We start from the raw sequence: 24,938 nt of genomic DNA, 5'->3' as shown, positions 1-24,938 counted from the left end.
GTCCCCGGTGTCTCTAGAGCCACGTTTCTGACTATGGAACTACCTATAATCAGGGTTTCTGCCTCAGCGGGTGTGTCGCCGAGCGGGGAAAATCTGTTAGAAACGTGAACAGGTCGGTGGTGGCCAGTGGGTTTTGGTTTGGGGCTACGCTTCCGCCTGACCGTCGTCCAGCCCGCCTCGGCTCCCGGCTGCGCGGGAACTGCTGAGGGACGGCTAGGTGGGCTAGCTGCCCTGGCTGGTAGCTCCGCACTGGCTAATGGGGGCTTGCTGACTAACTGCTTCCCTAACTGAGTGCGGAGCTGGGCTTCTAACTCACAGAGCCTCGCCTCCAAAGCTGCCAAGCTGCTACACTTAATACACCTACCGTTATCACTAAAGGAGGCGGAGGAGTAGCTAAACATCAGACACACCGAGCAAGAAAAGGCAGGGGACCGGGGTGTGGGAAGAGAGCTAGCAGCCATGCTAAAACCGAGTGCTTGAGCTGTTTAAGTCAGTAAACAGAAAGCCAAAGATCCCAAAAATAAATGCAATATATAGAACAGTGGTTTGGGAAGATATTGTGCTAAAGTGAGTGGTTGGTTAACAATAGATAGAAGTTAGAAAGAAGTTAAAGGAGCCAACGGCTCGTAGCAATCCGCAGCGGAAACGGGGAAATGACACAATACGTTACCGCAACGTCATCCATGGACATGGATGGATAGATGGATGGATGATGGATGGATGGACAGATGCATGGATGGATGGATAGATGGATGGATGATGGATGGATGGACAGATGCATGGATGGATGGATAGATAGATGGATAGATAGATGGATGGATGATGGATGGATGGACAGATGCATGGATGGATGGATAGATAGATGGATGGATGGACAGATGCATGGATGGATGGATAGAGGGATGATGGATGGACAGATAGATGGATGGATGGATGATCAATAACTTACCATTTGGTCTGTGATTGGCTGCAGGACTTCCCCTGTATCAGACAGGAGAACTTGTGGTATTGATCATGTGGTTGATCGGCTTACTGGTCCTGCTTCAGCTGAGGGTTGTGTGTGGTTGTGTGTTCCAGGTCAGAGGTCAGTGTTCCAACATGGCGGCAGTGTCCTACGACCAGCTGCTGAGGCAGGTGGAGGTGTTGAAGATGGAGAACTCGAACCTGAGGCAGGAGCTGCAGGACAACTCGGACCACCTGAACAAGCTGGAGACCGAGGCCTCCAACATGAAGGTGGGTGTTCCACAATGTACCCCCCGACCCCGCCTTACAGCACGGAAAGGTGACCTGCAGGCTGACAGATGGGAATGGAACTACAAACCTACTGAGTATGGGATGAGCTCCTGAGCTCAGTGGGATGCAGAGGGAAACATGGACGCTTACGGAACCACTTCCTCTGGCCTGGGGGGGTTCTTGGCTGGAACAGGCTGGTATCCATGTTCTGGGCCTGACTGTTACCAGGACATTGGACGCTGACTGAACCAGCCTGGACTGGGATGGCTGACACAGCAAACGTCTTCCTGCTGAAGCAGAACTGGTTTAACTGGACTTTCAGATGTTTCTACATCTGTCCTGGCAGCTCGGCATGAGCGTTGCCAGGCAACCTGTGGGTGTGCCATGCTGGTGGATTTTTGAGGAGCCACTGGTCTGTAGCTGGATGGTCCCAGCTCCTGGACATCGGCCCTAAACTGGGACCCAGCAGAGGTGTGGTTACCATGACTGCTGGACAGGGTGGGGGGAGACATCATGGAGGGGATTCCTGACCACATCAAGTGGGCTATGGGATCAGGAGGAACGTCTGCTGTTCCTGTCTTTCACTATCATTTCTAGCTGACTGGGAGGAGGACGGGTTGTTCTGGCTAGCAGGCTCAGGAGGAGGGAGGCGGTCTCTGATCCGGGTTTGAGGAGGAGTCACTTCCTGCTCCTGAGAGGAGGCATTTAGGGGGCGTGGTTGACTGACATGTGCTAGGGGGGGACCAAAGGCCATGACTGAAGGCATATCCGAGGGCCGTGTCCGAGGGCCGTGTCCGAAGCCATGTCCGAGGGCCGTGACTGAAGGCGTGTCTGAGGGCTGTGTCCGAAGGCATATCTGAGGGCCGTGTCTGAGGGCCGTGTCCGGAGGCGTGTCCGAGGGCCATGTCCGGAGGCGTGTCCGAGGGCCGTGTCCAAGGGCCGTGTTCCAGGGCCGTGTCCGAAGGCATGTCCGAGGGAGGTGTCCTAGGGCCTGTTCCAGGGCCTTATCCTAGGGCCGTGTCCGAGGGCCGTTTTCAAAGGCATGTCCGAGGGCCGTTTTCGAAGGCATGTCCTTGGGCCTTGTTCTAGGGCCTTGTCTTAGTACCGTGTTCGTAGGCATGTTCAAGGGCCGTGTCCGAAGGCATGTCCGAGTGCCTTGTCCTTGGGCCTTTTTCTAGGGCCTTGTCTTAGTACCGTGTTTGTCAGCATGTTCAAGGGCCGTGTTTGAAAGCATGTCCGAGGTCCTTGTCCGAGGGCCGTGTCCGAAGGCATGTCGGAGGGCCATGTATGAGGCCGTGTCCGAGGGCCGTGTCTGAGGGCCGTGTCCGAAGGCCGTGTATGAGGCCGTGTCCGAGGGCCTTGTCCGAGGGCTGTGTCTGAAGGCATGTCGGAGGGCCTTGTCCTAGGGCCGTGTTCAAAGGCGTGTCCGAGGGCCTTGTCCGAGGGCCGTGTCCGAAGGCATGTTGGAGAGCCTTGTCCGAGGGCCATGTCCGAGTGCCGTGTCCGAAGGCATGTCGGAGGGCCTTGTTGGAGGGCAGTGAATGAGGCAGTGTCCCAGTGCCGTGTCCGAAGGCATGTCGGAGAACCTTGTCGGAGGGCAGTGAATGAGGCAGTGTCCGAGTGCCGTGTCCGAAGGTGTGTCCGAGTGCCGTGTCCGAAGGTGTGTCCGAGTGCCGTGTCCGAAGGTGTGTCCGAGGGCCGTGTTTGAAGGCATGTCCGAGGGCCGTGTTTGAAGGCATGTCCGAGGGCCATGTCTGAGTGCCGTGTTTGAAGGCATGTCCAAGTGCCGTGTCCAAAGGCAGGTCCGAGGGCGTCCCCCCCCCCACTCTCCCTCTCTCTTTCTTCCTTTCTTCCTTTCTCCCTCTACCTCCTTCCCGCTCTCTCTCTCTCTCTCTCTCTCTCTCTCTCTCCCTCCCTGTCTCTACCCCCCTCCCCCTGCTGTATAATGTCGACCAATCAGGCGCCCCGTTGCTGCTACAGCAGACCCCAGCCAGTAACTAAGCAGTATGTAGTGAGACATCACAGTGAGAGGATCTTTGTGTGATCTAGGGAAAGTTGTCAGAGTGAGGACTCTTTCTTTCCTCCATGCTGTCCTGTCAGAAAGTTCTGGTTCTGGTCATGTGATGTGTGTGTGGTGGTCCAGCTGTGTTTCTGTTGTTTGGTTCCGTCCTTCCCTGTCCGACACGCTCCCTTCCCGTTTCCTGTTTCCTGTTTCCTGTTGTTTCCGCCATGTCACTGTCTGAGCGCTGCAAACTGATCGTGGTGAGTCTGACGGTTCTGCAGCGTTTCTTTACTAAACGGCTTGTTTCTAGTTTTGGAGCGCACTAACATCATATGATCCTCTGTGATGTCACGCTGTATGCTCCCTTTGTTGTCAAACAGGAAGTGCTGAAGCAGCTGCAGGGGACCATAGAAGAAGAGAGCGGGGAGACGTCTGGGCCGCAGCTGGAGCTGATCGAAAGACTGAAAGGTAAATAACCCAAACACCACGGCACGAAGGACGTCGCGGCACGAAGGACGTCGCGGCACGAAGGACGTCGCGGCACGAAGGACGTCGCGGCACGAAGGACGTCGCGGCACGAAGGACGTCGCGGCACGAAGGACGTCGCGGCACGAAGGATGTCGCGCCATGGCCTGTTCTGAAGGGTCCCTCCACATCGCTCGGCGGCGTTCCCTCCACATCGCTCGGCGGCGGTCCCTCCACATCGCTCGGCGGCGGTCCCTCCACATCGCTCGGCGGCGGTCCCTCCACATCGCTCGGCGGCGGTCCCTCCACATCGCTCGGCGGCGTTCCCTCCACATCGCTCGGCGGCGTTCCCGGGAAGGTCCTAACTGCTGCTCTGGTTCCCCTGCAGAAATGAGCCTGGATCCTGGAGGGTTTAAGCCCAGAACGAGGCCTCCTCTGCCCCCGTCGTCCTCCTCCAGCTCAGCCTCCACCTCCTCTGGAGCTTCTGCCGGAGCAGCCGGGGGGTCCGGAGGTCCCGCCCCCTCTGCGGCCACCGTCTTCCCCCGGAGAGGGCTGCCGTCTGCAGGCAGAGACAGCCATGACCGCTGCTTGGAGGAGCTGGAGAAAGAAAGGTAGTTGTCAGCGGCGGTCCAGGTGGGACAGGCAGCCCACCTGGTTCTGCTGTGTGATTGGCTGTTTCTCCCCGACAGGTCTCTCCTATTGGCCGAGCTGGAGAAGGAGGAGAAGGAGAAGGACTGGTACTATGCTCAGCTGCAGAACCTCACCAAGAGGATCGATAGTCTGCCACTCACAGAGAATGTAAGAAGCTTTTAAAGGGGAACCTGGAAAGTCCAGGAAGGTGTTCCAGGCCTGGAGAAGGTTCATCATGGTAATGCAATGCATCCTGGGAGTTGACAGGTGTGTCTGTGTCAGTTCACCCTGCAGACGGACATGAGCCGCCGTCAGCTGGAGTTTGAGGCCCGGCAGATCAGATCAGCCATGGAGGAGCAGCTGGGATCCTGTCAGGAAATGGAGAGAAGGGCTCAGGTAGGAGGTGGCTGCTCGGGTTTACCTGCACAGGTAACGATCACACCGTGATGCTGTGTTTGTTCCAGGCCCGGGTGTCTCGGATCCAGCAGATAGAGAAGGACATTCTGAGACTGGGAGCACGCCTTCAGGTACGCTCACCTGTCCATTCCGTCTGAGCGAGCTGCTGCCTGAGCAGGTGTTGAGCGCTTCTCCTCTGTCTCTGCAGGTGGATGGAGCTCCAGGTGAAGGCAGTGGACTGGCCGCCACTCAGGTGGGTCACATCTTCCCTACTCTCATTAGTTGGTGTAGCCAACCTTATTATGTAAGAGTGTAGACTATTAATCTGGGCAATTAAATCAGAAGTCTAGGTAACTGCTGGAGGAGGTGGGGATACAGTGAACAGCGACAAATGTTATAAGTTTGGATAACAGGTGGATTATTAACAGTGACATGGCACAATGTATAATATTTACAGCTGTTCAGGTTATTCAAAAGGTTGCAACAAATAAGATTTCATTCAATCCAGCCAGTTTTGCTGTCTTCGCTCCCAGTTATCCAAGTCAAGGTTTGCAGTTCAAAGAGATGAGAATTGTCCATATGTATAAATATATATATCAGTTCTTTTTGAGTCCATGAGTGCTGAATGTCCAAATGCGCATAATGTGTTTGAATGGACAACGATGGGAGCAGCTGGCTGCAACAATCTCCTACCAGACTGTAGAGGAGACAATCCGGGTAGCGGTTCAGGCTCTTGTTCTAGCTCACCATCCAATTCCTTGTACCCGACAGGGCACACCTGGCCTGCATCAAAACAGCAAAGCCAATCATCAGTCAAAACTAATCATCAGGATTCATGAACCCTTGGTTATTTTCACTAATTCCATTAACTTGGTGCACACAGTTCAAATCACTTCAAAATCTGTTCAGGTTACTTAAGCAACACATACAATAATAGAAAACATATTAATGCAACACTCTATGCAGTTACAGTATGTTGCTGAATTCATAAAACACAAAATCAAACCATTCAACTGACAGCGTCAGCATCAGCAGTGGATGCACCAATGTAGGCACAGCCACAAACAGGCAGACTCACCAAACCAAGGTAGGGGTCCGCCTGCAATGACGTTCACAGCGCCCACGGCGGGCATAGACGTGTCTAAAATATATGACGACTGTCATAAGTCATAAGAAACACCTGATGGCGTTTGAATTAGTTTGCTCGGGACCAACGTGTTGCAGCCTCCTCTGATGTTTCTCACACACCTACTGGGAAAGACGCCAGCAGCGTGTAAGAAGAATTGCCGCAACTCGGATTGGCCGGACAGGCTCAAGCGTCACCGTGCGTGCATGCGTAAAGTGTCATGTGAACAAACGGTGCGTTCAAGGACAATCCGGCACTATAGCGACACATACTCGCAGCACTATGTGGGTTACATTGGCCTCTGAGATTTTCTTCTTCATGGGTTAAAATTCCATCTTTGTTCTCCAGAGCGCCAACAGCCGATTGGACCAGGAGCCGGCCAATGAGACGAGCTATTCTGTGCCTCGGCGAATCACCAGCCACCTGGGAACAAAGGTAACTACTTAGGGTGTGTGCGGTGAGGCAGTCAGGGCGTCTGACCACTATGTCGCCTCCTGCAGGTGGAGATGGTGTACAGCTTGCTCTCCATGCTCGGGACGCACGATAAGGACGACATGTCCCGCACGCTGCTCGCCATGTCCAGCTCGCAGGACTCCTGCATCGCCATGCGTCAGTCTGGCTGCCTGCCGCTGCTCATCCAGCTGCTGCACGGCAACGACAAGGACTCCCTGTTACTAGGTAACCATCTGTTGCTAGGTAACCATCTGTTGCTGAACACATCCAGAGTAAATGTTTGTAATGGTGTTCACACCTATGTGGTCGCCCAGGTAACTCCCGTGGCAGTAAAGAAGCACGTGCACGAGCGTCTGCCGCACTGCACAACATTGTGCACAGTCAGCCGGACGACAAGCGGGGACGGCGGGAGATCCGGGTTCTGCACCTGCTGGAGCAGGTCCGCCATTACTGCGAGGCTTGCTGGAGCTGGCAGGAGAACCACGAAAGGGGCGTCGACCAAGAGGACAATCCCAGTGAGTCAGCTGTCACATGACCACGTCCACGGATGGTGCTGTGGCGTCTGTCGGGGCGTGCATGTGATGATGTGCTTTGTGCCGCTGTAGCCTGTGCAATACTTCTACTGAAGTACAATATTGGAACTAAAGATAAATGTCCAGAGAAGGGAAGAGAGTCCAGGTGTGGTGGTAGGGAAGAGAGTCCAGGTGTGGTGGTAGGGAAGAGAGTCCAGGTGTGGTGGTAGGGAAGAGAGTCCAGGTGTGGTGGTAGGGAAGGGAAGTATGTCTAGGTCAAGCGTGTTAAGAGGCACGAGCGTGTCGCATATGAAATATGTCTCCTGCTAACTGTGTGTGTGTGTGTTGCAGTGCATGTGACGGTGTGTGTGTGTGTTGCAGTGCCGTCTCCGGTGGAACACCAGATCTGTCCGGCTGTCTGCGTCCTGATGAAGTTGTCCTTTGATGAGGAACATCGACATGCCATGAACGAACTCGGTGAGTACTGGTTCCAGTACGTCTGCCTGGTTCCTCTTGTTCTGACTGGTTCCAGTACGTCTGCCTGGTTCCTCTTGTTCTGACTGGTTCCAGTACGTCTGCCTGGTTCCTCTTGTTCTGACTGGTTCCTGTAGGTGTAACTGGTTCCTCTTGTTCTGACTGGTTCCTGTAGGTCTAACTGGTTCCTCTTGTTCTGACTGGTTCCTGTAGGTCTAACTGGTTCCTTTAGTTCTGACTGGTTCCTCTTATTCTGACTGGTTCCTGTAGGTCTAACTGGTTCCTTTAGTTCTGACTGGTTCCTCTTATTCTGACTGGTTCCTCTTGTTCTGACTGGTTCCTGTAGGTCTGACTGGTTCCTGTAGGTCTAACTGGTTCCTCTTGTTCTGACTGGTTCCTGTAGTTCTAACTGGTTCCTCTTATTCTGACTGGTTCCTGTAGGTCTAACTGGTTCCTTTAGTTGTGACTGGTTCCTGTAGGTCTAACTGGTTCCTTTAGTTCTGACTGGTTCCTTTAGTTCTGACTGGTTCCTGTAGTTCTGACTGGTTCCTTTAGTTCCGACTGGTTCCTGTAGGTCTGACTGGTTCCTGTAGGTCTGACTGGTTCCTGTAGGTCTGACTGGTTCCTTTAGTTGTGACTGGTTCCTGTAGGTCTGACTGGTTCCTGTAGTTCTGACTGGTTCCTGTAGTTCTGACTGGTTCCTGTAGGTCTGACTGGTTCCTGTAGGTCTGACTGGTTCCTTTAGTTTCTGACTGGTTCCTTTAGTTCTGACTGGTTTCTTTAGTTCTGACTGGTTCCTGTAGGTCTGACTGGTTCCTTTAGTTCTGACTGGTTCCTTTAGTTCTGACTGGTTCCTGTAGGTCTGACTGGTTCCTTTAGTTCCGACTGGTTCCTGTAGGTCTGACTGGTTCCTTTAGTTCTGACTGGTTCCTGTAGTTCTGACTGGTTCCTTTAGTTCTGACTGGTTCCTGTAGGTCTGACTGGTTCCTGTAGGTCTGACTAGTTCCTTTAGTTCCGACTGGTTCCTGTAGGTCTGACTGGTTCCTTTAGTTCCGACTGGTTCCTGTAGGTCTGACTGGTTCCTTTAGTTGTGACTGGTTCCTGTAGGTCTGACTGGTTCCTGTAGTTCTGACTGGTTCCTGTAGTTCTGACTGGTTCCTTTAGTTCTGACTGGTTCCTGTAGGTCTGACTGGTTCCTGTAGGTCTGACTGGTTCCTGTAGGTCTGACTGGTTCTTGTAGGTCTGACTGGTTCCTGTAGGTCTGACTGGTTCCTTTAGTTCCGACTGGTTCCTTTAGTTCCGACTGGCTCCTGTAGTTCCGACTGGTTCCAGTAGGTCTGACCGGTTCCTGTAGGTCTGACTGGTTCCTGTAGGTCTGACTGGTTCCTTTAGTTGTGACTGATTCCTTTAGTTGTGACTGGTTCCTGTAGTTCCGACTGGTTCCTGTAGTTCCGACTGGTTCCAGTAGGTCTGACTGGTTCCTGTAGGTCTGACTGGTTCCTGTAGGTCTGACTGGTTCCTTTAGTTGTGACTGATTCCTTTAGTTGTGACTGATTCCTTTAGTTGTGACTGGTTCCTGTAGTTCCGACTGGTTCCTTTAGTTCTGACTGGTTCCTGTAGTTCGGACTGGTTCCTGTAGCTCCGACTGGTTCCTGTAGCTCTGACTGGTTCCTTTAGTTGTGACTGGTTCCTTTAGTTGTGACTGGTTCCTGTAGTTGTGACTGGTTCCTTTAGTTCTGACTGGTTCCTTTAGTTCTGACTGGTTCCTTTAGGTCTGACTGGTTCCTGTAGGTCTGACTGATTCCTTTAGGTCTGACTGGTTCCTGTAGGTCTGACTGGTTCCTGTAGGTCTGACTGGTTCCTGTAGGTCTGACTGGTTCCTTTAGTTCCGACTGGTTCCTGTAGGTCTGACTGGTTCCTTTAGTTCTGACTGGTTCCTTTAGTTCTGACTGGTTCCTGTAGTTCCGACTGGTTCCTGTTGGTCTGACCGGTTCCTGTAGGTCTGACCGGTTCCTGTAGGTCTGACTGGTTCCTTTAGTTGTGACTGGTTCCTGTAGTTCCGACTGGTTCCTGTAGTTCCGACTGGTTCCTGTAGTTCCGACTGGTTCCTGTAGTTCCGACTGGTTCCTTTAGTTCTGACTGGTTCCTGTAGTTCCGACTGGTTCCTGTAGCTCCGACTGGTTCCTGTAGCTCCGACTGGTTCCTGTAGCTCCGACTGGTTCCTGTAGGTCTGACTGGTTCCTGTAGCTCTGACTGGTTCCTGTAGCTCTGAATGGTTCCTGTAGTTCCGACTGGTTCCTGTAGTTCCGACTGGTTCCTGTAGGTCTGACTGGTTCCTGTAGGTCTGACTGGTTCCTTTAGTTGTGACTGGTTCCTGTAGCTCTGACTGGTTCCTGTAGTTCTGACTGGTTCCTTTAGTTCTGACTGGTTCCTGTAGGTCTGACTGGTTCCTTTAGGTCTGACTGGTACCTTTAGGTCTGACTGGTTCCTTTAGTTCTGACTGGTTCCTTTAGTTCTGACTGTTTCCTGTAGGTTTGACTGGTTCCTTTAGTTGTGACTGGTTCCTTTAGTTGTGACTGGTTCCTTTAGTTGTGACTGGTTCCTGTAGTTCCGACTGGTTCCTGTAGGTCTGACTGGTTCCTGTAGGTCTGACTGGTTCCTGTAGTACCGACTGGTTCCTGTAGTTCCGACTGGTTCCTTTAGTTCTGACTGCTTCCTGTAGTTCCGACTGGTTCCTGTAGCTCTGACTGGTTCCTTTAGTTCCGACTGGTTCCTGTAGGTCTGACTGATTCCTGTAGGTCTGACTGGTTCCTGTAGGTCTAACTGGTTCCTTCAGTTGTGACTGGTTCCTGTAGGTTTGACTGGTTCCTTTAGGTCTGACTGGTTCCTGTAGGTCTGACTGGTTCTTTTAGTTCTGACTGGTTCCTGTAGGTCTGACTGGTTCCTGTAGGTCTGACTGGTTCTTGTAGGTCTGACTGGTTCCTGTAGGTCTGACTGGTTCCTGTAGGTCTGACTGGTTCCTGTAGGTCTGACTGGTTCCTGTAGGTCTGACTGGTTCCTTTAGTTGTGACTGATTCCTTTAGTTGTGACTGGTTCCTGTAATTCCGACTGGTTCGTTTAGTTCTGACTGGTTCCTGTAGTTCCGACTGGATCCTGTAGCTCTGACTGGTTCCTGTAGGTCTGACTGGTTCCTTTAGTTCCGACTGGTTCCTGTAGTTCTGAATGGTTCCTTTAGTTCCGACTGGTTCCTGTAGGTCTGACTGGTTCCTTTAGTTCCGACTGGTTCCTGTAGTTCTGACTGGTTGCTTTAGTTCCGACTGGTTCCTGTAGGTCTGACTGGTTCCTGTAGGTCTGACTGGTTCCTTTAGTTGTGACTGGTTCCTGTAGCTCTGACTGGTTCCTGTAGTTCTGACTGGTTCCTGTAGCTCTGACTGGTTCCTGTAGCTCTGACTGGTTCCTTTAGTTCTGACTGGTTCCTGTAGGTCTGACTGGTTCCTTTAGGTCTGACTGGTTACTTTAGGTCTGACTGGTTCCTGTAGGTCTGACTGGTTCCTGTAGGTCTGACTGGTTCCTTTAGGTCTGACTGGTTACTTTAGGTCTGACTGGTTCCTGTAGGTCTGACTGGTTCCTTTAGTTGTGACTGGTTCCTGTAGGTCTAACTGGTTCCTTTAGTTGTGACTGGTTCCTGTAGGTTTGTCTGGTTCCTGTAGGTCTGACTGGTTTCTGTAGGTCTGACTGGTTCCTTTAGTTGTGACTGGTTCGTTTAGTTGTGACTGGTTCCTTTAGGTCTTACTGGTTCCTGTAGTTCCGACTGGTTCCTGTAGTTCCGACTGGTTCCTGTAGTTCCGACTGGTTCCTTTAGTTCCGACTGGTTCCTGTAGGTCTGACTGGTTCCTTTGGTTCTGACTGGTTCCTGTAGTTCTGACTGGTTCCTTTAGTTCCGACTGGTTCCTGTAGGTCTGACTGGTTCCTGTAGGTCTGACTGGTTCCTTTAGTTGTGACTGGTTCCTGTAGCTCTGACTGGTTCCTGTAGTTCTGACTGGTTCCTTTAGTTCTGACTGGTTCCTGTAGGTCTGACTGGTTCCTTTAGGTCTGACTGGTACCTTTAGGTCTGACTGGTTCCTTTAGTTCTGACTGGTTCCTTTAGTTCTGACTGGTTCCTGTAGGTTTGACTGGTTCCTTTAGTTGTGACTGGTTCCTTTAGTTGTGACTGGTTCCTTTAGTTGTGACTGGTTCCTGTAGTTCCGACTGGTTCCTGTAGGTCCGACTGGTTCCTGTAGGTCTGACTGGTTCCTGTAGTACCGACTGGTTCCTGTAGTTCCGACTGGTTCCTTTAGTTCTGACTGCTTCCTGTAGTTCCGACTGGTTCCTGTAGCTCTGACTGGTTCCTTTAGTTCCGACTGGTTCCTGTAGGTCTGACTGATTCCTGTAGGTCTGACTGGTTCCTGTAGGTCTAACTGGTTCCTTCAGTTGTGACTGGTTCCTGTAGGTTTGACTGGTTCCTTTAGGTCTGACTGGTTCCTGTAGGTCTGACTGGTTCCTTTAGTTCTGACTGGTTCCTGTAGGTCTGACTGGTTCCTGTAGGTCTGACTGGTTCCTGTAGGTCTGACTGGTTCCTGTAGGTCTGACTGGTTCCTTTAGTTGTGACTGATTCCTTTAGTTGTGACTGGTTCCTGTAATTCCGACTGGTTCGTTTAGTTCTGACTGGTTCCTGTAGTTCCGACTGGATCCTGTAGCTCTGACTGGTTCCTGTAGGTCTGACTGGTTCCTTTAGTTCCGACTGGTTCCTGTAGTTCTGAATGGTTCCTTTAGTTCCGACTGGTTCCTGTAGGTCTGACTGGTTCCTTTAGTTCCGACTGGTTCCTGTAGTTCTGACTGGTTGCTTTAGTTCCGACTGGTTCCTGTAGGTCTGACTGGTTCCTGTAGGTCTGACTGGTTCCTTTAGTTGTGACTGGTTCCTGTAGCTCTGACTGGTTCCTGTAGTTCTGACTGGTTCCTTTAGTTCTGACTGGTTCCTGTAGGTCTGACTGGTTCCTGTAGGTCTGACTGGTTCCTTTAGTTCTGACTGGTTCATTTAGTTCTGACTGGTTCCTGTAGGTTTGACTGGTTCTTTTAGGTCTGACTGGTTCCTGTAGGTCTGACTGGTTCCTTTAGTTGTGACTGGTTCCTTTAGTTGTGACTGGTTCCTGTAGTTCCGACTGGTTCCTGTAGGTCTGACTGGTTCCTGTAGGTCTGACTGGTTCCTGTAGTTCCGACTGGTTCCTTTAGTTCCGACTGGTTCCTTTAGTTCTGACTGCTTCCTGTAGTTCCGACTGGTTCCTGTAGCTCTGACTGGTTCCTTTAGTTCCGACTGGTTCCTGTAGGTCTCACTGGTTCCTGTAGGTCTGACTGGTTCCTTTAGTTGTGACTGGTTCCTGTAGGTCTGACTGGTTCCTGTAGTTCTGACTGGTTCCTTCAGTTCTGACTGCTTCCTGTAGTTCCGACTGGTTCCTGTAGCTCTGACTGGTTCCTGTAGCTCTGACTGGTTCCTGTAGCTCTGACTGGTTGCTTTAGTTCTGACTGGTTCCTTTAGGTCTGACTGGTTCCTTTAGGTCTGACTGGTTCCTTTAGGTCTGACTGGTTCCTGTAGGTCTGACTGGTTCCTTTAGTTGTGACTGGTTCCTTTAGTTGTGACTGGTTCCTGTAGGTCTAACTGGTTCCTTTAGTTGTGACTGGTTACTTTAGTTGTGACTGGTTCCTTTAGTTGTGACTGGTTCCTGTAGTTCCGACTGGTTCCTTTAGTTCTGACTGGTTCCTGTAGTTCTGACTGGTTCCTGTAGCTCTGACTGGTTCTTGTAGCTCTGACTGGTTCCTGTAGGTCTGACTGGTTCCTTTAGTTGTGACTGGTTCCTGTAGTTCTGACTGGTTCCTGTAGTTCCGACTGGTTCCTTTAGGTCTGACTGGTTCCTTTAGGTCTTACTGGTTCCTGTAGTTCCGACTGGTTCTTGTAGTTCCGACTGGTTCCTTTAGTTCTGACTGGTTCCTGTAGCTCTGACTGCTTCCTGTAGCTCTGACTGGTTCCTGTAGGTCTGAGTGGTTGCTGTAGGTCTGACTGGTTCCTTTAGTTGTGACTGGTTCCTTTAGTTGTGACTGGTTCCTGTAGTTCTGACTGGTTTCTTTAGTTCTTACTGGTTCCTTTAGGTCTGACTGGTTCCTGTAGGTCTGACTGGTTCCTGTAGGTCTGACTGGTTTCTTTAGTTCTGACTGGTTCCTTTAGTTCTGACTGGTTCCTTTAGTTCTGACTGGTTCCATTAGGTCTGATTGGTTCCTTTAGGTCTGACTGGTTCCTTCAGGTCTGACTGGTTACTTTAGGTCTGACTGGTTCCTGTAGGTCTGACTGGTTCCTTTAGTTGTGACTGGTTCCTTTAGTTGTGACTGGTTCCTGTAGTTCCGACTGGTTCCTGTAGGTCTGACTGGTTCCTGTAGGTCTGACTGGTTCCTGTAGTTCCGACTGGTTCCTTTAGTTCCGACTGGTTCCTTTAGTTCTGACTGCTTCCTGTAGTTCCGACTGGTTCCTGTAGCTCTGACTGGTTCCTTTAGTTCCGACTGGTTCCTGTAGGTCTCACTGGTTCCTGTAGGTCTGACTGGTTCCTTTAGTTGTGACTGGTTCCTGTAGGTCTGACTGGTTCCTGTAGTTCTGACTGGTTCCTTCAGTTCTGACTGCTTCCTGTAGTTCCGACTGGTTCCTGTAGCTCTGACTGGTTCCTGTAGCTCTGACTGGTTCCTGTAGCTCTGACTGGTTGCTTTAGTTCTGACTGGTTCCTTTAGGTCTGACTGGTTCCTTTAGGTCTGACTGGTTCCTTTAGGTCTGACTGGTTCCTGTAGGTCTGACTGGTTCCTTTAGTTGTGACTGGTTCCTTTAGTTGTGACTGGTTCCTGTAGGTCTAACTGGTTCCTTTAGTTGTGACTGGTTACTTTAGTTGTGACTGGTTCCTTTAGTTGTGACTGGTTCCTGTAGTTCCGACTGGTTACTTTAGTTCTGACTGGTTCCTGTAGTTCTGACTGGTTCCTGTAGCTCTGACTGGTTCTTGTAGCTCTGACTGGTTCCTGTAGGTCTGACTGGTTCCTTTAGTTGTGACTGGTTCCTGTAGTTCTGACTGGTTCCTGTAGTTCCGACTGGTTCCTTTAGGTCTGACTGGTTCCTTTAGGTCTTACTGGTTCCTGTAGTTCCGACTGGTTCTTGTAGTTCCGACTGGTTCCTTTAGTTCTGACTGGTTCCTGTAGCTCTGACTGCTTCCTGTAGCTCTGACTGGTTCCTATAGGTCTGAGTGGTTGCTGTAGGTCTGACTGGTTCCTTTAGTTGTGACTGGTTCCTTTAGTTGTGACTGGTTCCTGTAGTTCTGACTGGTTTCTTTAGTTCTTACTGGTTCCTTTAGGTCTGACTGGTTCCTGTAGGTCTGACTGGTTCCTGTAGGTCTGACTGGTTTCTTTAGTTCTGACTGGTTCCTTTAGTTCTGACTGGTTCCTTTAGTTCTGACTGGTTCCATTAGGTCTGATTGGTTCCTTTAGGTCTGACTGGTTCCTTCAGGTCTGACTGGTTACTTTAGGTCTGACTGGTTCCTGTAGGTCTGACTGGTTCCTATAGGTCTGACTGGTTCCTTTAGTTGTGACTGGTTCCTGTAGGTCTAACTGGTTCCTTTAGTTGTGACTGGTTCCTGTAGGTTTGACTGGTTCCTTTAGGTCTGACTGGTTCCTGTTGGTCTGACTGGTTCCTTTAGTTCTGACTGGTTCCTGTAGTTCTGACTGGTTCCTGTAGTTCTGACCGGTTCCTGTAGGTCTGACTGGTTCCTGTAGGTCTGACTGGTTCCTGTAGGTCTGACTGGTTCCTGTAGGTCTGACTGGTTCCTTTAGTTGTGACTGATTCCTTTAGTTGTGACTGGTTCCTGTAATTCCGACTGGTTCCTGTAGGTCTGACTGGTTCCTGTAGTTCCGACTGGTTCCTTTAGCTCTGACTGGTTCCTTTAGTTCTGACTGGTTCCTGTAGTTCTGACTGGTTCCTTTAGTTCTGACTGGTTCCTGTAGGTCTGACTGGTTCCTTTAGTTGTGACTGGTTCCTGTAGTTCTGACTGGTTCCTGTAGGTCTGACTGGTTCCTTTAGTTCCGACTGGTTCCTGTAGTTCCGACTGGTTCCTGTAGTTCCGACTGGTTCCTGTAGGTCTGACTGGTTCCTTTAGTTCTGACTGGTTCCTTTAGTTCTGACTGGTTCCTTTAGTTGTGACTGGTTCCTTTAGGTCTGACTGGTTCCTGTAGGTCTTACTGGTTCCTTTAGTTGTGACTGGTTCCTGTAGGTCTGACTGGTTTCTTTAGGTCTGACTGGTTCTTTTAGTTCCGACTGGTTCCTTTAGGTCTGACTGGTTCCTGTAGGTCTGACTGGTTCCTTTAGTTTTTAATGGTTCCTGTAGGTCTGACTGGTTCCTGTATTTCTGACTGGTTCCTTTAGTTCTGACTGGTTCCTGTAGCTCTGACTGGTTCCTGTAGGTCTGACTGGTTCCTTTAGTTCTTACTGGTTCCTGTAATTCCGACTGGTTCCTGTAGTTCCGACTGGTTCCTGTTGTTCCGACTGGTTCCTTTAGTTCCGACTGGTTCCTTTAGTTCCGACTGGTTCCTGTAGGTCTGACTGGTTTCTTTAGGTCTGACTGGTTCCTTTAGTTCTGACTGGTTCCTATAGTTGTGACTGGTTCCTATAGTTGTGACTGGTTACTTTAGTTCTGACTGGTTCCTGTAGTTCCGACTGGTTACTTTAGGTCTGACTGGTTCCTGTAGGTCTGACTGGTTCCTGTAGGTCTGACTGGTTCCTGTAGGTCTGACTGGTTCCTGTAGGTCTGACTCGTTCCTGTAGGTCTGACTGGTTCCTTTAGTTGTGACTGATTCCTTTAGTTGTGACTGGTTCCTGTAATTCCGACTGGTTCGTTTAGTTCTGACTGGTTCGTTTAGTTCTGACTGGTTCCTGTAGTTCCGACTGGTTCCTGTAGGTCTGACTGGTTCCTGTAGGTCTGACTGGTTCCTTTAGTTCCGACTGGTTCCTGTAGTTCTGAATGGTTCCTTTAGTTCCGACTGGTTCCTGTAGGTCTGACTGGTTCCTTTAGTTCCGACTGGTTCCTGTAGTTCTGACTGGTTCCTTTAGTTCCGACTGGTTCCTGTAGGTCTGACTCGTTCCTGTAGGTCTGACTGGTTCCTTTAGTTGTGACTGGTTCCTGTAGCTCTGACTGGTTCCTGTAGGTCTGACTGGTTCCTGTAGGTCTGACTGGTTCCTTTAGTTGTGACTAGTTCCTTTAGTTGTGACTGGTTCCTTTAGTTGTGACTGGTTCCTGTAGTTCCGACTGGTTCCTGTAGGTCTGACTGGTTCCATTAGTTCCGACTGGTTCCTGTAGTTCCGACTGGTTCCTGTATTTCCGACTGGTTCCTGTAGGTCTGACTGGTTCCTGTAGCGCTGACTGGTTCCTGTAGCTCTGAATGGTTCCTGTAGTTCCGACTGGTTCCTGTAGTTCCGACTGGTTCCTGTAGCTCTGACTGGTTCCTGTAGGTCTGACTGGTTCCTGTAGCTCCGATGGATGCCTTTAGCTCCGACTGGTTCCTGTAGCTCTGACTGGTTCCTGTAGGTCTGACTGGTTCCTTTAGTTGTGACTGGTTCCTGTAGCTCTGACTGGTTCCTGTAGTTCTGACTGGTTCCTTTAGTTCTGACTGGTTCCTGTAGGTCTGACTGGTTCCTTTAGGTCTGACTGGTTCCTTTAGGTCTGACTGGTTCCTTTAGTTCTGACTGGTTCCTTTAGTTCTGACTGGTTCCTGTAGGTTTGACTGGTTCCTTTAGTTGTGACTGGTTCCTTTAGTTGTGACTGGTTCCTTTAGTTGTGACTGGTTCCTGTAGTTCCGACTGGTTCCTGTAGGTCTGACTGGTTCCTGTAGGTCTGACTGGTTCCTGTAGTACCGACTGGTTCCTGTAGTTCCGACTGGTTCCTTTAGTTCTGACTGCTTCCTGTAGTTCCGACTGGTTCCCGTAGCTCTGACTGGTTCCTGTAGTTCCGACTGGTTCCTGTAGGTCTGACTGGTTCCTGTAGGTCTGACTGGTTCCTTTAGTTGTGACTGGTTCCTGTAGGTCTGACTGGTTCCTGTAGTTCTGACTTGTTCCTTCAGTTCTGACTGCTTCCTGTAGTTCCGACTGGTTCCTGTAGCTCTGACTGGTTCCTGTAGCTCTGACTGGTTCCTGTAGCTCTGACTGGTTCCTTTAGTTCTGACTGGTTCCTGTAGGTCTGACTGGTTCCTTTAGGTCTGACTGGTTACTTTAGGTCTGACTGGTTCCTGTAGGTCTGACTGGTTCCTTTAGTTGTGACTGGTTCCTGTAGGTCTAACTGGTTCCTTTAGTTGTGACTGGTTCCTGTAGGTTTGTCTGGTTCCTGTAGGTCTGACTGGTTTCTGTAGGTCTGACTGGTTCCTTTAGTTGTGACTGGTTCGTTTAGTTGTGACTGGTTCCTTTAGTTGTGACTGGTTCCTGTAGTTCCGACTGGTTCCTGTAGTTCTGACTGGTTCCTGTAGTTCTGACTGGTTCCTGTAGGTCTGACTGGTTCCTGTAGGTCTGACTGGTTCCTGTAGGTCTGACTGGTTCCTTTAGTTGTGACTGGTTCCTGTAGTTCTGACTGGTTCCTTTAGTTCCGACTGGTTCCTTTAGGTCTGACTGGTTCCTTTAGGTCTTACTGGTTCCTGTAGTTCCGACTGGTTCCTGTAGTTCCGACTGGTTCCTGTAGTTCCGACTGGTTCCTTTAGTTCCGACTGGTTCCTGTAGGTCTGACTGGTTCCTTTGGTTCTGACTGGTTCCTGTAGTTCTGACTGGTTCCTTTAGTTCCGACTGGTTCCTGTAGGTCTGACTGGTTCCTGTAGGTCTGACTGGTTCCTTTAGTTGTGACTGGTTCCTGTAGCTCTGACTGGTTCCTGTAGTTCTGACTGGTTACTTTAGTTCTGACTGGTTCCTGTAGGTCTGACTGGTTCCTTTAGGTCTGACTGGTACCTTTAGGTCTGACTGGTTCCTTTAGTTCTGACTGGTTCCTTTAGTTCTGACTGGTTCCTGTAGGTTTGACTGGTTCCTTTAGTTGTGACTGGTTCCTTTAGTTGTGACTGGTTCCTTTAGTTGTGACTGGTTCCTGTAGTTCCGACTGGTTCCTGTAGGTCTGACTGGTTCCTGTAGGTCTGACTGGTTCCTGTAGTACCGACTGGTTCCTGTAGTTCCGACTGGTTCCTTTAGTTCTGACTGCTTCCTGTAGTTCCGACTGGTTCCTGTAGCTCTGACTGGTTCCTTTAGTTCCGACTGGTTCCTGTAGGTCTGACTGGTTCCTTTAGTTGTGACTGGTTCCTGTAGGTCTGACTGGTTCCTGTAGTTCTGACTGGTTCCTTCAGTTCTGACTGCTTCCTGTAGTTCCGACTGGTTCCTGTAGCTCTGACTGGTTCCTGTAGCTCTGACTGGTTCCTGTAGCTCTGACTGGTTCCTTTAGTTCTGACTGGTTCCTGTAGGTCTGACTGGTTCCTTTAGGTCTGACTGGTTCCTGTAGGTCTGACTGGTTCCTTTAGTTGTGACTGGTTCCTGTAGGTCTAACTGGTTCCTTTAGTTGTGACTGGTTCCTGTAGGTTTGTCTGGTTCCTGTAGGTCTGACTGGTTTCTGTAGGTCTGACTGGTTCCTTTAGTTGTGACTGGTTCCTTTAGTTGTGACTGGTTCCTTTAGTTGTGACTGGTTCCTGTAGTTCCGACTGGTTCCTTTAGTTCTGACTGGTTCCTGTAGTTCTGACTGGTTCCTGTAGGTCTGACTGGTTCCTGTAGGTCTGACTGGTTCCTGTAGGTCTGACTGGTTCCTGTAGGTCTGACTGGTTCCTTTAGTTGTGACTGGTTCCTGTAGGTTTGACTGGTTCCTTTAGGTCTGACTGGTTCCTTTAGTTGTGACTGGTTCCTTTAGTTGTGACTGGTTCCTGTAGTTCTGACTGGTTTCTTTAGTTCTTACTGGTTCCTTTAGGTCTGACTGGTTCCTGTAGGTCTGACTGGTTCCTGTAGGTCTGACTGGTTTCTTTGGTTCTGACTGGTTCCTTTAGTTCTGACTGGTTCCATTAGGTCTGATTGGTTCCTTTAGGTCTGACAGGTTCCTTCAGGTCTGACTGGTTCCTGTAGGTCTGACTGGTTCCTGTAGGTCTGACTGGTTCCTTTAGTTCCGACTGGTTCCTTTAGTTCCGACTGGTTCCTTTAGGTCTGACTGGTTTCTTTAGTTCTGACTGGTTCCTTTAGGTCTAACTGGTTCCTTTAGTTCTGACTGGTTCCTTTTGTTCTGACTGGTTCCTGTAGGTCTGACTGGTTCCTGTAGGTCTGACTGGTTCCTGTAGGTCTGACTGGTTCCTGTAGTTCTGACTGGTTCCTTTAGTTCTGACTGGTTCCTTTAGGTCTGACTGGTTCCTGTAGGTCTGACTGGTTCCTTTGGTTCCGACTGGTTCCTGTATCTCTGACTGGTTCTTGTAGGTCTGACTGGTTCCTGTAGGTCTGACTGGTTCCTTTAGTTCCCACTGGTTCCTTTAGTTCCGACTGGTTCCTTTAGTCCCGACTGGTTCCTGTAGGTCTGACTGGTTCCTTTAGTTCCGACTGGTTCCTGTAGGTCTGACTGGTTCCTTTAGTTCTGACTGGTTCCTGTAGTTCTGACTGGTTCCTTTAGTTCTGACTGGTTCCTGTAGGTCTGACTGGTTCCTGTAGGTCTGACTGGTTCCTTTAGTTCCGACTGGTTACTTTAGTTCCGACTGGTTCCTGTAGGTCTGACTGGTTCCTTTAGTTCCGACTGGTTCCTGTAGGTCTGACTAGTTCCTGTAGGTCTGACTGGTTCCTGTATGTCTGACTGGTTCCTTTAGGTCTGACTGGTTCCTGTAGTTCTGACTGGTTACTTTAGTTCTGACTGGTTACTTTAGTTCTGACTGGTTCCTTTAGTTCTGACTGGTTCCTGTAGGTCTGACTGGTTCCTGTAGGTCTGACTGGTTCCTGTAGGTCTGACTGGTTCCTGTAGGTCTTACTGGTTCCTTTAGTTCTGACTGGTTCCTGTAGATCTGACCGGTTCCTGTAGGTCTGACCGGTTCCTGTAGGTCTGACCGGTTCCTGTAGGTCTGACCGGTTCCTGTAGGTCTGACTGGTTCCTTTAGTTGTGACTGATTCCTTTAGTTGTGACTGATTCCTGTAGTTCCGACTGGTTCCTTTAGTTCTGACTGGTTCCTGTAGTTCTGACTGGTTCCTGTAGCTCCGACTGGTTCCTGTAGCTCCGACTGGTTCCTGTAGCTCTGACTGGTTTCTTTAGTTTTGACTGGTTCCTTTAGTTGTGACTGGTTCCTGTAGTTCTGACTGGTTCCTTTAGTTGTGACTGGTTTCTTTAGGTCTGACTGGTTCCTGTAGTTCTGACTGGTTCCTGTAGTTCTGACTGGTTCCTGTAGTTCTGACTGGTTCCTTTAGTTCTGACTGGTTCCTGTAGCTCTGACTGGTTCCTGTAGCTCTGACTGGTTCCTGTAGGTCTGACTGGTTCCTTTAGTTCTGACTGGTTCCTGTAATTCCGACTGGTTCCTGTAGTTCCGACTGGTTCCTTTAGTTCCGACTGGTTCCTGTAGTTCCGACTGGTTCCTGTAGGTCTGACTGGTTTATTTAGGTCTGACTGGTTCCTTTAGTTCTGACTGGTTCCTATAGTTGTGACTGGTTCCTATAGTTCCGACTGGTTCCTGTAGTTCTGACTGGTTACTTTAGTTGTGACTGGTTCCTGTAGGTCTGACCGGTTCCTTTAGGTCTGACCGGTTCCTTTAGGTCTGACTGGTTCCTGTAGGTCTGACTGGTTCCTGTAGGTCTGACTGGTTCCTGTAGTTCTGACTGGTTCCTGTAGGTCTGACTGGTTCCTGTAGGTCTGACTGGTTCCTTTAAGTCTGACTGGTTCCTTTAGGTCTGACTGGTTCCTTTAGTTGTGACTGGTTCCTGTAGGTCTGACTGGTTCATGTAGTTCTGACTGGTTCCTTTGGTTCTGACTGGTTCCTTTGGTTCTGACTGGTTCCTTTGGTTCCGACTGGTTCCTGTATCTCTGACTGGTTCTTGTAGGTCTGACTGGTTCCTGTAGGTCTGACTGATTCCTTTAGTTCCGACTGGTTCCTTTAGTTCCGACTGGTTCCTTTAGTCCCGACTGGTTCCTGTAGGTCTGACTGGTTACTTTGGTTCCGACTGGTTCCTTTGGTTCCGACTGGTTCCTGTATCTCTGACTGGTTCTTGTAGGTCTGACTGGTTCCTGTAGGTCTGACTGGTTCCTGTAGGTCTGACTGGTTCCTGTAGGTCTGACTGGTTCCTTTAGTTCCTACTGGTTCCTTTAGTTCCGACTGGTTCCTGTAGGTCTGACTGGTTCCTTTATTTCCGACTGGTTCCTGTAGGTCTGACTGGTTCCTGTAGGTCTGACTGGTTCCTGTAGGTCTGACTGGTTCCTGTAGGTATGACTGGTTCCTTTAGTTCTGACTGGTTCCTTTAGTTCTGACTGGTTTCTTTAGGTCTGACTGGTTCCTGTAGGTCTGACTGGTTCCTTTAGTTGTGACTGGTTCCTGTAGGTCTGACTGATTCCTGTAGGTCTGACTGGTTCTTTTAGTTCCGACTGGTTCCTTTAGGTCTGACTGGTTCCTGTAGGTCTGACTGGTTCCTTTAGTTCTTACTGGTTCCTGTAGGTCTGACTGGTTCCTGTATTTCCGACTGGTTCCTTTAGTTCTGACTGGTTCCTGTAGCTCTGACTGGTTCCTGTAGCTCTGACTGGTTCCTGTAGGTCTGACTGGTTCCTTTAGTTCTGACTGGTTCCTGTAGTTCCGACTGGTTCCTGTAGTTCCGACTGGTTCCTTTAGTTCTGACTGGTTCCTGCAGTTCCGACTGGTTCCTGTAGTTCCGACTGGTTCCTTTAGTTCCGACTGGTTCCTGTAGGTCTGACTGGTTCGTGTAGGTCTGACTGGTTTCTTTAGGTCTGACTGGTTCCTTTAGTTCTGACTGGTTCCTATAGTTGTGACTGGTCCCTTTAGTTCTGACTGGTTCCTGTAGTTCCGACTGGTTCCCGTAGTTCCGACTGGTTCCTTTAGTTCTGACTGGTTACTTTAGTTGTGACTGGTTCCTGTAGGTCTGACTGGTTCCTTTAGTTCTGACTGGTTCCTTTAGGTCTGACTGGTTCCTGTAGGTCTGACTGGTTCCTGTAGGTCTGACTGGTTCCTTTAGTTCTGACTGGTTCCTTTAGTTCTGACTGGTTCCTGTAGGTCTGACTGGTTCCTTTAGGTCTGACTGGTTCCTTTAGTTGTGACTGGTTCCTGTAGGTCTGACTGGTTCATGTAGTTCTGACTGGTTCCTTTGGTTCTGACTGGTTCCTTTGGTTCTGACTGGTTCCTTTGGTTCTGACTGGTTCCTGTAGGTCTGACTGGTTCCTTTAGTTCTGACTGGTTCCTGTAGGTCTGACTGGTTCCTGTAGGTCTGACTGGTTCCTGTAGGTCTGACTGGTTCCTTTAGTTGTGACTGGTTCCTTTAGTTGTGACTTGTTCCTGTAGTTCCGACTGGTTCCTTTAGTTCTGACTGGTTCCTGTAGTTCTGACTGGTTCCTGTAGGTCTGACTGGTTCCTGTAGGTCTGACTGGTTCCTGTAGGTCTGACTGGTTCCTGTAGGTCTGACTGGTTCCTTTAGTTGTGACTGGTTCCTGTAGGTTTGACTGGTTCCTTTAGGTCTGACTGGTTCCTTTAGTTGTGACTGGTTCCTTTAGTTGTGACTGGTTCCTGTAGTTCTGACTGGTTTCTTTAGTTCTTACTGGTTCCTTTAGGTCTGACTGGTTCCTGTAGGTCTGACTGGTTCCTGTAGGTCTGACTGGTTTCTTTGGTTCTGACTGGTTCCTTTAGTTCTGACTGGTTCCATTAGGTCTGATTGGTTCCTTTAGGTCTGACAGGTTCCTTCAGGTCTGACTGGTTCCTGTAGGTCTGACTGGTTCCTGTAGGTCTGACTGGTTCCTTTAGTTCCGACTGGTTCCTTTAGTTCCGACTGGTTCCTTTAGGTCTGACTGGTTTCTTTAGTTCTGACTGGTTCCTTTAGGTCTAACTGGTTCCTTTAGTTCTGACTGGTTCCTTTTGTTCTGACTGGTTCCTTTAGTTGTGACTGGTTCCTGTAGGTCTGACTGGTTCCTGTAGGTCTGACTGGTTCCTGTAGTTCTGACTGGTTCCTGTAGTTCTGACTGGTTCCTTTAGTTCTGACTGGTTCCTTTAGTTCTGACTGGTTCCTTTAGGTCTGACTGGTTCCTGTAGGTCTGACTGGTTCCTTTGGTTCCGACTCGTTCCTGTATCTCTGACTGGTTCTTGTAGGTCTGACTGGTTCCTGTAGGTCTGACTGGTTCCTTTAGTTCCCACTGGTTCCTTTAGTTCCGACTGGTTCCTTTAGTCCCGACTGGTTCCTGTAGTTCTGACTGGTTCCTTTAGTTCTGACTGGTTCCTGTAGGTCTGACTGGTTCCTGTAGGTCTGACTGGTTCCTGTAGGTCTGACTGGTTCCTTTAGTTCCGACTGGTTCCTTTAGTTCCGACTGGTTCCTGTAGGTCTGACTGGTTCCTTTATTTCCGACTGGTTCCTGTAGGTCTGACTGGTTCCTGTAGGTCTGACTGGTTCCTGTAGGTCTGACTGGTTCCTTTAGTTCTGACTGGTTCCTTTAGTTCTGACTGGTTCCTTTAGGTCTGACTGGTTCCTGTAGGTCTGACTGGTTCCTTTAGTTGTGACTGGTTCCTGTAGGTCTGACTGGTTCCTGTAGGTCTGACTGATTCCTGTAGGTCTGACTGGTTCTTTTAGTTCCGACTGGTTACTTTAGGTCTGACTGGTTCCTGTAGGTCTGACTGGTTCCTTTAGTTCTTACTGGTTCCTGTAGGTCTGACTGGTTCCTGTATTTCCGACTGGTTCCTTTAGTTCTGACTGGTTCCTGTAGCTCTGACTGGTTCCTGTAGCTCTGACTGGTTCCTGTAGCTCTGACTGGTTCCTGTAGGTCTGACTGGTTCCTTTAGTTCTGACTGGTTCCTGTAGTTCCGACTGGTTCCTGTAGTTCCGACTGGTTCCTTTAGTTCTGACTGGTTCCTGCAGTTCCGACTGGTTCCTGTAGTTCCGACTGGTTCCTTTAGTTCCGACTGGTTCCTGTAGGTCTGACTGGTTCGTGTAGGTCTGACTGGTTTCTTTAGGTCTGACTGGTTCCTTTAGTTCTGACTGGTTCCTATAGTTGTGACTGGTCCCTTTAGTTCTGACTGGTCCCTTTAGTTCTGACTGGTTCCTGTAGTTCCGACTGGTTCCCGTAGTTCCGACTGGTTCCTTTAGTTCTGACTGGTTACTTTAGTTGTGACTTGTTCCTGTAGGTCTGACCGGTTCCTTTAGGTCTGACTGGTTCCTTTAGTTCTGACTGGTTCCTGTAGGTCTGACTGGTTCCTGTAGGTCTGACTGGTTCCTTTAGTTCTGACTGGTTCCTTTAGTTCTGACTGGTTCCTGTAGGTCTGACTGGTTCCTTTAGGTCTGACTGGTTCCTTTAGTTGTGACTGGTTCCTGTAGGTCTGACTGGTTCATGTAGTTCTGACTGGTTCCTTTGGTTCTGACTGG

General features: G+C 49.9%; 1 protein-coding gene across 1 annotated transcript in view; it reads left to right on the top strand.

The window, feature by feature from the left end:
- The window catches only part of apc (APC regulator of WNT signaling pathway), a 144,102-nt gene that overhangs the window by 21,162 nt on the left and 98,002 nt on the right, over nucleotides 1-24,938 (top strand). The window contains exons 2-12 of the mRNA XM_079256877.1: nucleotides 1,078-1,233; nucleotides 3,616-3,703; nucleotides 4,089-4,311; nucleotides 4,390-4,498; nucleotides 4,613-4,726; nucleotides 4,795-4,857; nucleotides 4,935-4,979; nucleotides 6,201-6,287; nucleotides 6,353-6,530; nucleotides 6,620-6,820; nucleotides 7,199-7,294. Coding sequence (XP_079113003.1) covers nucleotides 1,099-1,233; nucleotides 3,616-3,703; nucleotides 4,089-4,311; nucleotides 4,390-4,498; nucleotides 4,613-4,726; nucleotides 4,795-4,857; nucleotides 4,935-4,979; nucleotides 6,201-6,287; nucleotides 6,353-6,530; nucleotides 6,620-6,820; nucleotides 7,199-7,294 — 1,339 coding nt within the window. The 5' untranslated portion in view covers nucleotides 1,078-1,098. The remainder of the gene's footprint in view (nucleotides 1-1,077; nucleotides 1,234-3,615; nucleotides 3,704-4,088; nucleotides 4,312-4,389; nucleotides 4,499-4,612; nucleotides 4,727-4,794; nucleotides 4,858-4,934; nucleotides 4,980-6,200; nucleotides 6,288-6,352; nucleotides 6,531-6,619; nucleotides 6,821-7,198; nucleotides 7,295-24,938) is intronic.

Source organism: Telmatherina bonti, assembly GCF_933228915.1.
Source record: "Telmatherina bonti genome assembly, chromosome: 17".
Lineage (NCBI taxonomy): Eukaryota > Metazoa > Chordata > Actinopteri > Atheriniformes > Telmatherinidae > Telmatherina > Telmatherina bonti.
The sequence above is the reverse complement of the archived record's forward strand: the minus strand, read 5'-3'. Positions and strand labels throughout refer to the sequence as shown.